Raw genomic sequence first — 15177 nt, 5'->3', positions numbered from 1 at the left:
TGGGGGTGGGGGGTGACAGAGAGGTGGCATCAGGTGTGCCCAGCTCAGGTGTGCCCAGCTCCAAGCACCTTGAGCGCCGCACCTGGTAGCTGACAAGGAGCTTGCTCTTCCACAGGGAGCTGGGCACGTCATGGATGGACAGGCGCAGGTTGTGGTAACTGTCCTTGAAGTGCAGGATGCGAGGCTCCTGGATCAGCTGTCCTCCCAGCTGCTTCTCCAGCTGCACCACCTCCTGCAGTGCCCCAGGTGTCAGCCAGGCCTGGGGGCTGGGAGCACCCCTCTCTACTGCCCCCTCCCTAGGGCCAGGGGTGGTCAGCCGTCAGAGCTGGACTCCCTGTGGCAGGGTGGGACTGGAAGGTACCTTGAGTGCATCGTGGGTGTCATGCAGGCAGTAGACTCGGATGTTGTACTCGAGGGAGGTGCAGGCCACGGGGGCAAACAGAAGCAGCTTGAGGCGCTTGGCCGCGGCCACGCTGAGAGCCTCTCCCACCAGGGCGAATCGGCCCAACTGCTCCGTGAAGACATAGCAGGCGCCGGCCTCCAGCTGGCAGTAGTAGAGGTGGGAGGGCGCCTCCTCGCCGAGGTGCAGCACGTCCTGCAGGCAGGGCCCGGTGGGTCAGCTCGCAGCCAACCACAGCTCTGAAGAGTGGCCGGAGACTGGGGAGGGGGGGCGTGGCTCAAGGGCCAGGCAGGAAGCCAGACACCACTCTGAGATCCGGGGGTGGGGTGGGGGTGTGGGGAGGAGGCTTGGGGCTCACCTCCCAGCTGCCTTCGCAGGACTGCTTTTTGAGGTGCAGGCTCCAGCTCTCGGGGCTGGGCTCCCCACAGTGGTCCATGGCAAGGATGACGGGCCGGGTGAGCAGGACTCCAGGGGGCCCACAGCTAACGATGGGACTCAGCAGGGTCTGACAGCCAGCTAGGGGCAACCTCAAGTGGGGAAATACGGGTGGGAAGGGAAGGGCGTCAGTGGGCCACCCTGGGACCCTGGGGTTAGGGGCTGTGGAGCTGGGTGGAGCTTAGGAGCCCCTCTTCCCCTGCCCTCCCTTGGGCCAGGCCAGACCAGGCCCAACAGTGGGGTGGGCGGGGCCGTCACGGTGACAGCAGGCAAGGACAGAACCCGCCCAGTCCCAGCAGCAGGGCCCATGCCCACACCTCACATCCTCCGGCTTGTGCAGTGTGAGGTAGATCTCGTAGATCTTTCCTCGGGGTATGGCGTCTGGGGGGATGAGGAGGCTGATGCCTGTGACAGAGCAGGGGGACAGCCGGGGCTTACCAGGGCTGCAAAGACACCGAACACCTCACTCTGCCAGTCCCTCCCTGAGCCTCCCTCTGAGGACTGACTGGCGCCAGCCTGGCCTGGCAACAGAAGTGCCACTGGGACTGCCAGGCTGGCCAACCACCCGCACGGGCATGAAGCTGAGTCAGGGAGACCCCAAGAGTGGCTGAGGGAACTCAGGTGGGAAATGCGTGCCTAGTTAGCCTGGGCACAGAAAACTCTGGAACCCCCAGGTACGCTGTACCTACCTGCCCCATCACCCACTTAAAACCTTCCCTGCCTCCAGGGTAAAGTCCAGCTCCTTGGCCGGATATCTAAGGCCCTTGGCCTGTGGACCTAGCTTGTGCTGCGTACTTGGCTGTTCTGGAGCCACCACCCTAAGTGTGCCTCTGAGTGCTCCACCCTCCTGGCCTGCTCAAGTTCCTCCTCTCTCCCTCGGCTTGGCCACCTCTGGGTGGGCACCCCACCTCTGGTGACTTTGCTCCCTGTTGGGCAGTGGCCCCCTGCAGGTGGGGCCGGGGCCTTTAACAACCTTGCGCACTTTGGTAGCCCTCCCTAGTCTGGGTGCCATTGCACACACGTCCTGTCTGGCTGATTCGCCTTTGTCCCAGCGTCTTGCAGGGGCAGCATCAGAAAGCATCTGCTGGGGGAGAGGTGGTTCCAGGGGAGAGGCAGGGGGCAGGACATGGTGAGGCCAGGGGCTGGGGAGTCACTCTGGGGATGGCAAGGAGCGGTCCTGCCCCACCTTCCTGCCCTTTTAGGACAGGGAGCCCCGACATCAGGAGGGGCCTCAGAGGCTCATGACAGGGAGAGGGGAAGAAATTCTATGGCTATCCCACCAAGTCCAAAAGCATATGCATGCTCTCCAGAGTGGGCAGCTCTGAGGTGGGGTGGCTGGAATATCACTACTTCCCAGCAAGTGAAGCCCAGGAGAGAGAGGGAAGCCAGTGGTGGCGTATTTGCAGCTACTGCTCCCTTCATTATCCTGTGCTGCCTCCTGGTACCGGCTGCCAGGGTTGGTGATAGTCTTGGTGATCCACGTGTGAATGCTCTCTGTGGCGGGGGTACCCTCACTCAAATACTCATTCAGTGAATGCTAATGCTGAGTACTCAGGAAGGTGGGGAAAACCATGAGCCCTGCTCTCATGAAGCATTCAGTCCGCGGAGAGACAGATAAGTGGACGGCAGCAAAGGATGCTGGGTGTTGGGGGAGAGCAGGGTGGAGCACAGCCCACCTGGCCACTTGCCCCACCAGGGGAGTGAAGGGTGGATGGTCACTGAGCGCCCACTGTGCGCCTGCCTTTTTCTAAGAGCTTGACATGGACCATCTCACCTCATCATCCTAGCAGCCACATGAGGGGGACATGAGGCACAGAGGGAGAGCTACCAGACCCGAAGGAGAAGTAGCAGTTAAGCTAGTGGATGGGGGCAGAGAGACAGCGTGTACAAAGGGCAGCCCAGTGTATTTGGGTTCATGAGAGCCCACCGTGGCTGCCAAGTGCAGGAGAAATGTGCATGGGAGGGGAGGCCACTGCAGCTGGCCACAGGGGATGAGTCCTTGTGGTTTTGTCATGTGGGCTTTGAAGGGAAAAGTGGAAGCTCCAGAAAGGGACATGATCAAGTGTGGCTCTAGTGAGTAAATGCTTGGAGCTGTGAATCAGACGAGAGGTGGGTGTGGTGGCCTAGCCCAGGAGAGGCAGCAGGAAAGACAAGCAGGAGGATGCAGGAGCATTTGAGGAGAAAGAATGATGGGATCAGTGTGTGAATGAAGCTGGTGTGGAGGTGAGGGGGGAAAGTGAAGAAGGGCAGGAGGCCAAGGTGACCCCTAGTTTCTGTCTTGAGCAACTCAACTGTGCCATCCCTGAGGAAGAGAAAACTGGGAAGGAGGTTCTGGGGGAAGGTGGGAGACGGTGCTGTTTTAGGCATGAGGAATGTGAGGTGCTGTGAGACATCCAGATGGAGCTGTCCAGGAGGCAGCTGGGTGTACGATTCTGTCACCCAGGAGAACTGTGGCTGGGGATGGAGGAATGGGAGTGATCTGCACAGACATGGCGATTAAAGCCATGGAGTGGGTGAGATCACTTGGGAAGAGGGCGCCAGGGTCGGGGGCGGGGGGGGGCGTGCTCTGAGGAACACCTACATTTAGGGAGCAGGCACCAGGAGCAGCTGGAGAGGAACAAGGAAGTCAGGGCCATGTGGGGTCACCTAAACTGAGGAAACAGAATTTCAGGGTGGGAGAGGGGAGTCACACCAGAGGCTGTGGCGCTTTCCCAAAAGATGACCATGGAAAGGGTCTGTGGATTCTCTATGAAGGTGTCTCTGAGACCCTGTCCCAGGGGTTTCAGTGAGGTGGTAGGTGGAGGAGCCCCTGTCTCGGCGTTTTTCCTCTGCTGTCTCTCCACTAGTTCCCCAGCTCCCTGGGGCCTAGAGCCCGGCACACACAGGCTGGTTGGCTGTGTAAATGAATGGACAGTAGTCCTGTGTCCTTGGGCAACAGAAGGGAGATAGCTCTGGCCTCAGCCTTAGTGCCAGCCCCACTGCCAGCCAAGACTGGATCCTCTCCAAAACTCTATCCTCTTTCCTTGCTGGGCTGGCTCAGCCCTCGGGGTAAGGCTGAGAGGCATAGGAGGAACATCAAGGCTGTCCCATCCTCCTCCAGGAGAGACACATGCTAGTCTTGTCTCTTAGAGCTCCCTGGGGCACTCTAGGGTCCTTCCCACCTGTATTAGGGATCATCAGCCGGCCCCCAAGGAAGTTGAAGGTCCCATAGGCCATGTTGCTGGAGCCGCGGGGCAGGGAGCGGAAGTAATTCTGGGTGGAGAGGCGGGAGACGAAGTCCTCAGCCTCGGAGGTGGGTGAGCTGTGGTGCAGCGTGTGGCGGCCGCCACCCAGCGGGCTGAGCAGGTGCCCATTGGTGAGCTGGAACTTGGGGCTGGGCCCATCTTGCCGGGGACACAGACTGCCCTGGTAGGTGGTGGTGGTGGTGCTGAGGTCTGGCTGGATGGTGAGCAGATGGGGATTGTCTGCAAGGATCAGACAGACTTAGAGAGTGGCATGGGGGGCAGCCCTGTCTGGGCGGCCCTTGGCATGGGGGCCCGGCACAAGTGCTGGGGACAGGGGCACCCCACCTGCTTTGCTGGGCTTGATGCTGACGGGCTGGAAGCCTGAGGTGAGAATGGATGAGTCGGCCACATCCGAGTCCAGTCCCTCCTTCTTGTGGCAGTACACAAGAATGAGGACGAGCAGCAGCAGGAGGAGGCACACGGCCACGGCTATGAGGCCCACGTAGAGGGCCACGTCCTCGGGGCCAGAAGCAGCTGTGGGAGAGAGTGCAGGCTTGGGAGGGGTAGGGTGCAGGAGGCCGGGAAGGAGAGGTCAGCGGTCTACACCCCAGGAGGATGAGGCCGCCACTTCTCAGGCATCAGCACCAGTGGAGCAGCAGACGCTGGCAGCAGGGGGGGGGGGGCATGGAATCGGCACACATGCATCCCAGCCCTGCATCTGCCACCACCTTGCTGTGTCTCTCTGAGCAAACTGCAACCCTCATGAGCTCAATTCATGTTGAAGTTGCTGCTGATGGAGAATGGAGGAGGCGAAGAGCCACTTTCCTGGGTGGCCTGGAACCAGGCTGCTAGGCTGAACCTGCTCTTCTGGGGCCCAGGGCAGCTGAGACTGAGGGTGAGCTCCTAGGATCCCCAAAGCAGGGGATCTGCTTTCTGGGGAGGGGGGGCGGTCTGCCATTCTGGTTCCTGGCCAGTCCCTGGGCCAGGAGCAGGGGTGCTAGGGCTTTTCTCCTTGTCTGCTTCCCCCAGGCCTGGGGCAGGGCTGAGGAGAGAGTGAGTGACTGCCTGGAGGAAGCTATATTGATTTTAGAAGGGCTTTGCATAATGGAAGAAATGTCCATCAGAAAGGAATTGACACAGATAATTAGGTTTTTAATTGAAAGAATGGGGGAGGGTGTGTTCTAGAGACAAAATCCAACAGAGATCTTTAATTGTTAGTTATGGCCTTGTAATTAACAGGCCTCACAAGTCTGGTGTCCCCACAGGACTTGTGTGTGCACTTGGGGGACGGGGCGGAGGTAAAACTGCAGGAGAAGACAGGAAGGGGGTTGGGAGATGATCCCAGAGGCCGGGTGTGCACAGTAAAACCTCCAAATGTATACATGTCTCAGGGCAGGTATGGGAGGTATTGGGGTATATGTGGGCACATGTTGGGTGTGTTAGGGATGGGGTTCCCCAAGGGTCCTGAGCTTTGAATAGGGGGTGCAGCCTGTGGCAGGGGACTGATCCCTTAGCTACCACCTCCCCGGGGCGGGGTCGGGCCAATCCTGGCAAACTCAAGAGGATTCCCGGGTGGAGAGGACTCACTGTGCACGCAGAGGTCACTGGTACAATTGCGGGTGTCCAGGTCAGTGCCTCGGCACTCCTCACCTCCGTTGCGGGGTGCTGGGTCAGAGCACTCGCGGCTCCGCCAGTGGGTGCAGTCGAGCCCACAGGCCGACCACTTGCTCCACGGGCTCCAGCTGCCATCCACTAGATGCGAGACAGACATGGACAGAGAAGAGATGGCGTGGTCAGCCCAGGGAGCCAGTCCAGGCCGTCTGCCAGTGTGGCCCCGCTGGGCGTCCGGACCTGGTGCAATGTCAGGGCCAGGGCCAAGCCTGCCAGGCTGCAAGCCCTCTGGTGTCCAGCGGGCCTGGATGATGCATGCTAATGACAAGAGGCACGATGACGCTGGGCCTGCTTGGTTCTACCCACACCGGGGGGCCATCCTGGCCCTGGGGCAGTGAGGGCACTTGGTCGCACAATGACCCTCTGATCCCAGGCGCAGGTGGTTCTGCAGCACCAGGCTGGGGCCTGCCCCACACTGACTGTACCTGTCCTGACTGCACCTTAGACTCTGTGACTCAGCCCCTCTGCTGAGGCTGAGCCTGGACACAGACTGAGCCCTGCCTCCGATCACACTGAACCCCATCCTGGCCTCAGACTGTGAGCCTGGCCCTGCGTGCGGGCGGGTGGGATGGAGCCATGGGGAGCAGGCTGGTGGGCACGATGGAGCCAGGGCACGGAGATGGCGTGGTGAAGAGCGATGCGGGAGGTGGCAGCCGCTGGTACCTGGGCACAGGGTGGCGCAGGCTGTTTTCTGGACATTCTGCCCCTCACAGAAGGCGCCCCCGTTGAGAGGCGCCGGGTTGGTGCAGCTCCGGCTCCTTTTCTGCCAGCCGCGCCCACAGCTGGCGCTGCAGACGGACCACTCGGTCCACGTCGACCACCCACCGTTCACTGGCCGGACAGAGAAGGACTGGGGTCAGGGAGCGGGGGCTTCCTCAGACACACTGGCCCAGGGGCCGGGGCAGGAGGACAGAGGGGCTGTGAGCTGGAAACGGGCAGGCTGCAGCTGTGTTGAGAGAGAGGTCCTGGAGGGGAGACCATGCTTCTGCCCATTGCCCCCAGGGCCTGGCAGCACCCGCTCCACAGCCCCTTCTCCCCGTGGGCACCAGCCCTAGCTGCAACTCCCATGCTCCTCCAACCCAAACAGCAGCCTTTCACGGAGGTTACTCCCGCACCCCTCCCTCTGTCTGCTCCTGGGGATGCCCAGGTCACTCTACTTCCTACCCCGGGGACACAGGAGCACAGGCTGTGGTCTGTCACTTTCCTAGACTCCCATCCTGTCCACTCATCTCCTTCTGCACAATGGCCTCCTGCCCACAAGTAAGCCAAGGGATGGTCCAGCCACAGATGACCACCAACCTGCCCCCCATCTCCACCCAGATATGCCCCTTGGCTCCCTGACAGCCACAGTAAGCCCTCTCCCTGTCCTTCCCAGTCAGGCCACGGTTTGGCTTGCCTGGTCCTGGCTCTGCAGGGAGCCAGCCACATGTGGTTGCCCTGAAGGCAGCCCCAGTGCCTCTCCTATGCCCGGAGCCCTTCTGCCCCACCAGCACCGGGGCCCACCGTAGACGATGACAGCAGCGGAGGCGCTGCGGCGACGAGCTACGATGTTCTTGGCCACGCAGGTGTAGTTGGCCGTGTCGGCCAGGCGGGCCTGTCGCACCACCAGGCTATGCTCCCGCGTGATGTACACATTGGGGTCCAGGGATGGGTCCACCAGGTCCTCGTTCCGGAGCCACTCCACCTGGGGGAGGGAGCCATGCCACTGCACTACCTGACTATGCTGTCCCTGCCCGGAGCGAGAGTGGCCCCTGGGGTGGGGGATCAGCCTGGAGGGGTGGGCAGGCGGGACCCGAGACCTGGGAGCACTGCCCACCTGTGGAGTGGCACTGGAGCCCCGCTCACCTCAGCTGGGGGGATGCCCTCTGGCGGGCGGCAGGGCAGCACGATGCCCTGCTCCAGGGACACCTCCTTGGCCAGCGGCTCCTGCTCAAAGTTCTTGCGCAAATCTGGGGGAAGAACAAGAGTGTCCTCCAGGCTGAGTGCCTCACGCCAGGTCAGCCTGGCTGACCCTGTCACCTGGTCCTGCAGGGGCCATGGCACATGCCAGAAGGAAGTGTCAAGTGCCCAGGGGGACATGGGGGTGGCTGGGCAGCGTCCATAGGCACTCCCTCCACCCATCAAGGCAGGATCTGAGGATTTCTGATGAGACCTCCTCCCCCAGTGACACCCTAGGGCCACCTCCGCCCTAGACTCACAGGCAATGCGGATGTAGGCCTTCTGACTCTTGGTGGTGCCCGAGGAGCTCCACGCCACGCACTGGCACCAGTACTCCTCCAGCCCAAACACCTTCTCCACCTGCTGCCTCGAGACATTGATGCGGACCTCCATGGCAGGCAGTCCTGAGGGTGGAGGGGTGGGTAGCAAGGGCCGGGGCCATGCCTAGCCCCCAGGCCTCTCTGTCCAGTCCCCTGCCGGGCCCCTGCGCCACCATAGTCCTCCCTCTGCTCAGCAGGAGAGTGGATGGACACTGGGGGCAACGCTCTGCCTGGAGGGAACACTGGGGGGCTCAGGGGGAGTCCCTTTATATCACCTGAAGGTCAAGAGTGGGTGCTTAGCACTTCCATTCATTATACTTTGTTACCCAAGGCCTGTCTCCCTGGAGTACTTACAAAAATATCACTACAGGGGCTTCCTGTTGTTTCAGAGACAAGGGCACAGAGGAGCTTTGGGCAGCAGGGGCTGGCAGAGGAGGGGGGGCAGATAGGCTAGCCCTGGGACCTTTGTGGGTAAAAAAAAGGGTAAGGAGCGATCTGGCTCACCTCCTGGGGTTAGTAGGTAGATCCTGATGCGTGATAATATAATAACAGCTATTAACAAGATAATTACAGTGATTATGTTGTATGATAATAGACCCCTGGGGCTTAGCAAGTGTTTCCCACGTGCTGGCTTATCTTTTTCAATCTGCTCCCTTGGAGGTATTGCTCCCACTCCATGGATGAGGAAACAGAGGCTCAGAGAGGCAGTGACTTGCCATAGGCGTCCAGGGCTGTCTGCTGTCTGAATCCAGAGTACGTTCAGAGTGCTCAGAATCCAAGGCGTGCTCAGGGTTCACCGGAGGAGGGTGCTGGGGGTGCCCATCCCACAGGGAGAAATGTGGGCGAGGGGGAGGGGGCAGCTCACAGAGGGGAAGCTGGCCTGTGATGGGTGGCCGCGACCCTCTGTACCCTGAATGGACTGGGCTGGAGGAAACACCTCTCAAGGATGGACACATTCCCCCCATGTCTGCCACACCCAGAACCAGGTGTGGGGCGTCTGGGGAGGGTCCAGACTTCTGAGGACCCAGAAGGGGGGATACCAGTCCTCCTCCAGGCCCCTGGCCCTCAGACAAAACCAGTGTCCCCAGGAGTAAGAAAAGACTATTTGTTTCCAATTTCTCCTCCTCCTGACCCCAATTTCCCATGGGTCATTGGCTTATCAGAAAGAGGGAGAGAGGCTGGTGTTTCCATTGTTAACAGAGAAATTCAATTAGGGCTGCATTGCAGGAGGAGCCGTGGCCCAGCTGAGCAGGCAAGCCAGGAGGCTGTTTTCTGTCTTAATTTCTCTAACGTGTCTTTCCCTGACCCCTGCCCAGACCCCTCCTCATGAGTCTCTCTGGCTCCCACACTGGGCTCCCAGATTTTCCTATCCCTCACCCCTGCCCCCTCGTGAGTTCTCACAGGAGATGGGGTGTGTGTATCACCTCTGGCTGAGGTCACAATCACTGGGCTAGATCCCTCCGTTCTGGGCACTGCCTACCCCATCCTCGAAGGCGCTGGATGTGTACGTTGTAGTGGTGTGGGATGAGGGCTGAGAAGCGAGAAGGGGTCCCTTACAGGGTCTGTGCATAGGAGAGGGGCCCTGGGCACCAGCCAGCTGTCAAGCACACAGATTCTTGGAGCATCTGAGAAGGAGCTGTGCACATACTTGGGGGTAGAGACAGGGTCCTCCCTCTCAGCCTTTGGGGTTAGTGGTGGGAGACCTCCAGAACATTCTGAACTGGAAACTTTTCCTCTCTTGGGTGGACAGGTCTATGGATGGACTGCTCCATCCCCCATGGTGGTGGGGGGAGCTCACGCACCACCCAGGCAGCTCAGCTCAGGGAGAACAGCACTAAATTTAAGTGCTCCTGGGACCTCCTTGATGGTCCAGTGGTTAAGACTCTGTCTTCCAATGCAGGGGACGCGGGTTCCATCCCTGGTTGGGGAACAAAGATCCCACATGTCTTGGGGCAACTAAGCCTGTGCGCCGCAACTACTGAGCCTGCGTGCTGCAACAAAAGATCCTGAGTGCTGCTACGAAGATCCTGCATGCTGCAACTATTTGGCTGCAACAGCCAAATAAATAAATATTAGGAAAAAAATCTTAAAAAAAAAATTTAAGTGCTCCTATTTCTTTTTCCCTGTCTCCTCCCCACTTCTGTCCTGCCATCTCATCTCCTTCTTGCTGCCACGAATAAGGGCCAAGTTTGTCCATGAGGTCTAGATCCAGGCAGTGCCCTTGAGCCCCACAGGCTCTGGGAGGTGGGGAGACCCAGAGCCTGCCCTGCTGGTCCTTGAAATGAGGGGCTGTGCCCTCCCTGCTGCAGATCAATGAGCAGCCTGGCTCCTGGGAGCAGTTTCTGGGCACGGCTGTGTCCGCACCTGCCTGGTAAATGTGAGCAGATGCTAGCCTTGGGGAGGGACGGGAGGATGGAGGGGTCCCTGCTGGCCCAGGCCCAGGAGCGTGTCGGGTGTGTGCAGGTGTGTGAGTGCTGTGGGCGTGTGGGAAGGCCCTGGTGTGGGCATGCTGAGGGTTTCTGGGAGGTGGAGGGGTGGGGGTAGGGGGCTCTGAGGGCAAGCGAGGGCTTAGGGTACCTTCTTACCAAACTGCTTCTAATAACCAGTCGGTTTGTTTAATTCATGATAAATTACACTCCCAGACCAGACTCCAATGCTTGGTTTTGCAAATTTCCAGCTTTTACACTATCAGTGGGTTTGGGATCAAGAGATTTCAGGCTTTGGTCCCCTCCCCCTGGCCTTCTGGATGGAGAATGGGGGCGAGCAAAGGGGAGATCAGGTGCTCTCTCCTGGGGTGTCCACCCTGCCATCCCCACCCCCATGCAGAAATGGGTGGGGCTGCAGATTGGGGCTGACCTCTGACCCCGCCATACCTGCCTGACCACAGAGCATTCCTGGCTCAGGGTCTTGGGTCTGTGTGTAGCATGGTGGTGCCGCCCATGGCCTGGGCATCTGTTTGTGGGTAAGTGAGAAGCCTATCTCTTTGCCTCAAAGCACTCAATGGCTTTGGGTTGAGAAGTCAATAAGATCAATGAAAATTCAGATGTGCAGGCCATGGGAGGCCTGAGGTTGGATGCTCAGAGCAGGAGGGGGCCCTGGTGGCTATGGGTAGGACGTGTCCCCGTGAGCTCTGCTCTCTGCCTGGCTTTGAAGGGAGTAAGGCCAGGAGAGCCTGGTGGGGAATGTGGGCTGAGGGCTGGCCTGGCCTATGACTGCTATGTAGGCAAGAGCCTGGGTCTCAGCCAAGCCATGGATTCCAGACCTCGTGATGGCAGGAGACAAGGAGGGGTGTATGTGGGAAGCCAGGAAGGGGAGGTGTGAGCAGTTTGGGGCTGGCCTGGCACCTTCCAAGAGGTTCCAGGACAGGCTCTCAAGGCTGTGGGGAGACAGGTCTCTGGCTGTGGCTTGCTCTTCCTCACCTGTCCTTTCCTTGGGGGACCTACCTCAGCAGCAGGAGGACTCATAATGCTGCAAAGTGGTGCTGGGCCCTAGGCGTGGGGTAGGGAGAGAGGAAAGACCTGGGGCTGGGCTCCACCTGGGTGTGAGAGATCTCACAGCTTCCCCCACCAACCTGCAAGGAGGCCATCCTCATCCCCATTTTACAGATGAGGAAACTGAGGCCCAGGGAGGGAAGGGGGGCTTGCCGCAGGGGGCACCAACCCCATGCATTCCCCTCCTGAGAGTGGGAGGCAGAGCTGGATCACCTGCACCAAGAGCCTTGTGAGCTAAATTCGTAGCACCTCACCCAGGCCTGGCACAGAGCAGGTGCTCAGTTAAGACCTGAGGACTGCAAGGAGGACGCTGCCAGCAGCAGGTGTGTGTAAGGCCAGGACAATGCAGGGCTCAAGGACCTGGGCAGGAATCACTCACTAGGGGGCTGACACTTGGAGGGAAGAAGACCAGCCCCTGGTGACCCTGGCAGAGGAGGATGCGGCGTGACTTCTGTGGACCAGAACGCCTGGTTGGAGCCCTGGACGAGTCAGAGCCATCTGTAATAGGACAGGCTGGCTCTGAGGACTAAATCACACGCTGACGAAACTCAGGGCTCATCTGCTCACATCTGGGTTCTCGTGAGAGCTTCCGAGTTCACCAGGGCAGGGCCCCCTCCTCCAGTCTCCCTCTGCCTGGCACCAGCTTCCCACAGTGCAAGTGTGGCTGCAGCTTCCTCGTCTCACCGACCACCCCCTTGACCCCGACTTCTGCCACTCCAAACCTGGGCCTCTGGCCAGCCTGCCGTTCCCTGCATTTGTCCTTTGGCCTGATAAACAGTCATTCCAGCTGGTTTTAAGACTGAGGTTGGATGTTACCACCCCACACCACCCCCACTCCAGGAATCCTTCCTGGGCTGCCCAGTCCCTCCCACCAGGAGCATGGGCCACCCCTCTGGGCCTGTGGTCCTCTGCCTGCCCTTGGCATCAGTGTGAGCTGTTCTGGGTGCCACCTGCTTGCCCCTGTGACTCAGGCCTCACTCAAGTGGCCGTACCCGGCACAGGGTCTGTGCACTGTGTGTCTCAGGCTAGCTGAGCCTCGGTGGGAAGGGGCTCAGGACTTAACCTGAGGGCTCATCATGTGTGGGCTCCACAAAGCATCAAGGCAAAGGGGTAGGAAAATGAGCTTAACTGGGGTCCACTTAGCGAGGAGGAGAGGCTGTTAGCTCTGCCGGGCCTGCTCTCGGGGAGCATGGGAACCCAAACAATGGCTCTCTGCCCCCATCCCCATTGCCTACTGCCTAAGGCCAGGGCTGGAGGTGGGGAATGAGGTGTCCCACAGAAGGGGCACTTCTTGGGTCTGCCTCCCCTGTCAGCCCCCCACACTGGCCCCGAGTGTCACCCATAGCTCTGGTCATGTCACTCGGTAGCTTGAAATCCCACAGGACTGTGACCTCACTCCAGAGCCGGACGGGTGAGGCTCCTGGATGCACCACTGCCCGCTGCACACACTCCACACCCTCCCTGCTAAGCCCCGACCCGCACGCCGGCCCATCTGCCTCCAGGGCTTTGCTTGTGCTGTGTCCCTTTCTGGGGGCGCCTGGGACACCCTTCTCCTCTTCTCGCCCTGACCAGGTTTACATATCACCTTCCCCGAGGAGCCTCCCTGGGCAGCCACAGATCCCAGAACTCAATGAGAGGTCACTGTGCTGCCCCCATCTCCATGGGGCTGTGTCTCCAGCTCAACGGTGGGTGCTCAGGGAACGTGCCAACGAACGGACCAACGAATGAACCAACAGATGCACAAAGAAAACAATCACGGAATGTGAGGTCCGTGAGCTCTTCCATCATCTGGGATCCACTCTTTTCAAACCTTTCTCTGCTGGCACCACTTGCCAGGCTGCCTCTGGGTCTGCCTGGGCTCAGATGCAGCGTCAGGGTCCTGCCCCCCCAAACCCACAGAGCACCCTGGGGCATTTTGGGGGGGCTTCCCTTTTACTCACTCCCCCACCAAGTGATGAAGTCTGGTGAGGGTGGGCCTCCCAGGGAAGGCCTTGGTGTGTACACAGTGGGTCCTAGGTGTGGGAGTCCTGCCTCTCCTGGGGACCTGGGGTGGTGCACACAGAGTGGTTAGTTTCACCCTGGCCTCGGCTCACAGGCATGCAGCAGGGGCAACGGCAGGCCCCTCTCTGGGCCTCCATTGCCTCTGAGGCTGAGACTCGCTCCCCCTTCGAGTGACCCCGCCTGGCGCCCCAGCCTGGTCTCACCGCTGCTCCCATCCGTGCTGCGCTCGATCACGTGGTCCACCTGGCGCACCCACTCCCCGTTGCACTTGAAGAAGATTTGCGTGGCGGGCATGGCCTTGCACACCAGCAGCACCGGCTTGTTCTTGACGATGTACACGTCCTCGGGCTCCACCAGGAAGTCGGGAAGCAGGTCTGGGTTAGAGCCGGGCACTGGGTTGGCCACCGTGGCACTCTGCTGGGCCCCTGCAGCAGAAGCAAAGGGGGCAGGTGAGCTGGGGCCTCTGCTGGACTTGTGGGGTCCTCCCGGGGTTACCTGCCTGTTCAGGGGCTGGGACTGAGCCAAGAGGAGGCAGCCAGTGGGGCCAGGCTCTGCCGCTTCCAGCCCAGCAGGCTGGATCCCCTTCAGTAAAATAGGGGAAGAAGCAGCCCCCTGTGGAGACAAATACGGAAGTGCCAGCACACAGCAGCGGTCAGGGCTCATTACCACCCTGGTAGAAAGAAGTTCAGGTATCTGGTGAGGCAGCCCACTGCCCTGGAAGGCCCCGGGGGGAGAGAGGGAGGGAGGGAGAGGGCCCTGGGCAGCCTGGGGCTAGGGAGGGCAGGAGTCCCTTCCTCTGGTGCCCTGGCTGCCTCGGGGGCTACTTCCGGGTTGCTCCCCATTCCTGGCCCCTGCATGTAGTAGGTGCTGAGAAAATACCAAGTGAATGAAGGAGGGGAGGAGGCTCTGGCGAGTGCACATGTGAGGGGTGTTGGTGGCAGTGCTACAGGAGAGGCCCCCAGGAGGGGTGACTTGGGGTGAGCCTGGGCTGCTGGGTGGGTCCCGGGGAGGGTGGGAGCCAGGAGGGTGTGTCTGGGGGCCTCAGGGGCCCCGGCCATGTCCCACCCTTCAAGGAGACCAGAATATGGGTTTCCTTCTAATTTTAACTGCAAACCACAGCCATCCCACAAGTCATTTGTTGCTAATTACACAGGTAATTGGCTCTGAGGCTTTGGTGGAGGTAACCCTCCACAGCAGTCTAACAGTCTGCTCGACCAGCAGGACCCTTGAGAGGGTGGGGAGGGGCGGGGGGGGGGAGTGGGAGGATGGAGGGTGGGGGCACCCTCAGCCTCCACACCCACCAAACAGGCCCCTGACGGCCTGGCCTCTCTCAGGGCTGCAGTGATTTCCCCCAACACACACTCACAACCAACAAGGGGCTCTGGGCATAAAGAGGGAAAAACTTGGGCTTCAGAGACCCATCTGCTCCCTGCTACTGGTGACCTTAGGCGGGTTACCCATTTTGTTGTCTATGACATCTATGGAGGTCCTGTCTGCCCCGTGGGGGAGTCTGGAGCTGCCTCACGCAGTCGGCCTCCTGGCTCCACTACCTCCTTACGGGCAGCCCAAAACCCATGGAGGGCTTCTAACAGGGAGGCCTGGCTCCTCAGGCCCAGGGGGCATCCACGCTGCCCCTTCTCTCTTGCTTGCACAGGGACCCTCTCTTTCCAATGTGGGAGTCTGCCCTCTCCACCCCG

General features: G+C 60.2%; 1 protein-coding gene across 1 annotated transcript in view; it reads right to left on the bottom strand.

The window, feature by feature from the left end:
- UNC5A (unc-5 netrin receptor A) overlaps window positions 1–15177 on the bottom strand; it is a 61685-nt gene that overhangs the window by 1376 nt on the left and 45132 nt on the right. Inside the window, exons 2-12 of the mRNA XM_061188506.1 lie at window positions 13684–13905; window positions 7929–8072; window positions 7576–7679; window positions 7234–7414; window positions 5647–5811; window positions 4405–4593; window positions 3997–4299; window positions 1153–1240; window positions 759–927; window positions 362–595; window positions 83–232 (exon numbers count right to left, since the gene is read on the bottom strand). Coding sequence (XP_061044489.1) covers window positions 83–232; window positions 362–595; window positions 759–927; window positions 1153–1240; window positions 3997–4299; window positions 4405–4593; window positions 5647–5811; window positions 7234–7414; window positions 7576–7679; window positions 7929–8072; window positions 13684–13905 — 1949 coding nt within the window. The remainder of the gene's footprint in view (window positions 1–82; window positions 233–361; window positions 596–758; window positions 928–1152; window positions 1241–3996; window positions 4300–4404; window positions 4594–5646; window positions 5812–7233; window positions 7415–7575; window positions 7680–7928; window positions 8073–13683; window positions 13906–15177) is intronic.

The sequence above is a fragment of the Eubalaena glacialis genome, chromosome 4, assembly GCF_028564815.1.
Source record: "Eubalaena glacialis isolate mEubGla1 chromosome 4, mEubGla1.1.hap2.+ XY, whole genome shotgun sequence".
Taxonomy (NCBI): Eukaryota; Metazoa; Chordata; class Mammalia; order Artiodactyla; family Balaenidae; genus Eubalaena; species Eubalaena glacialis.
This window is presented reverse-complemented; position numbering and strand designations above follow the sequence as displayed.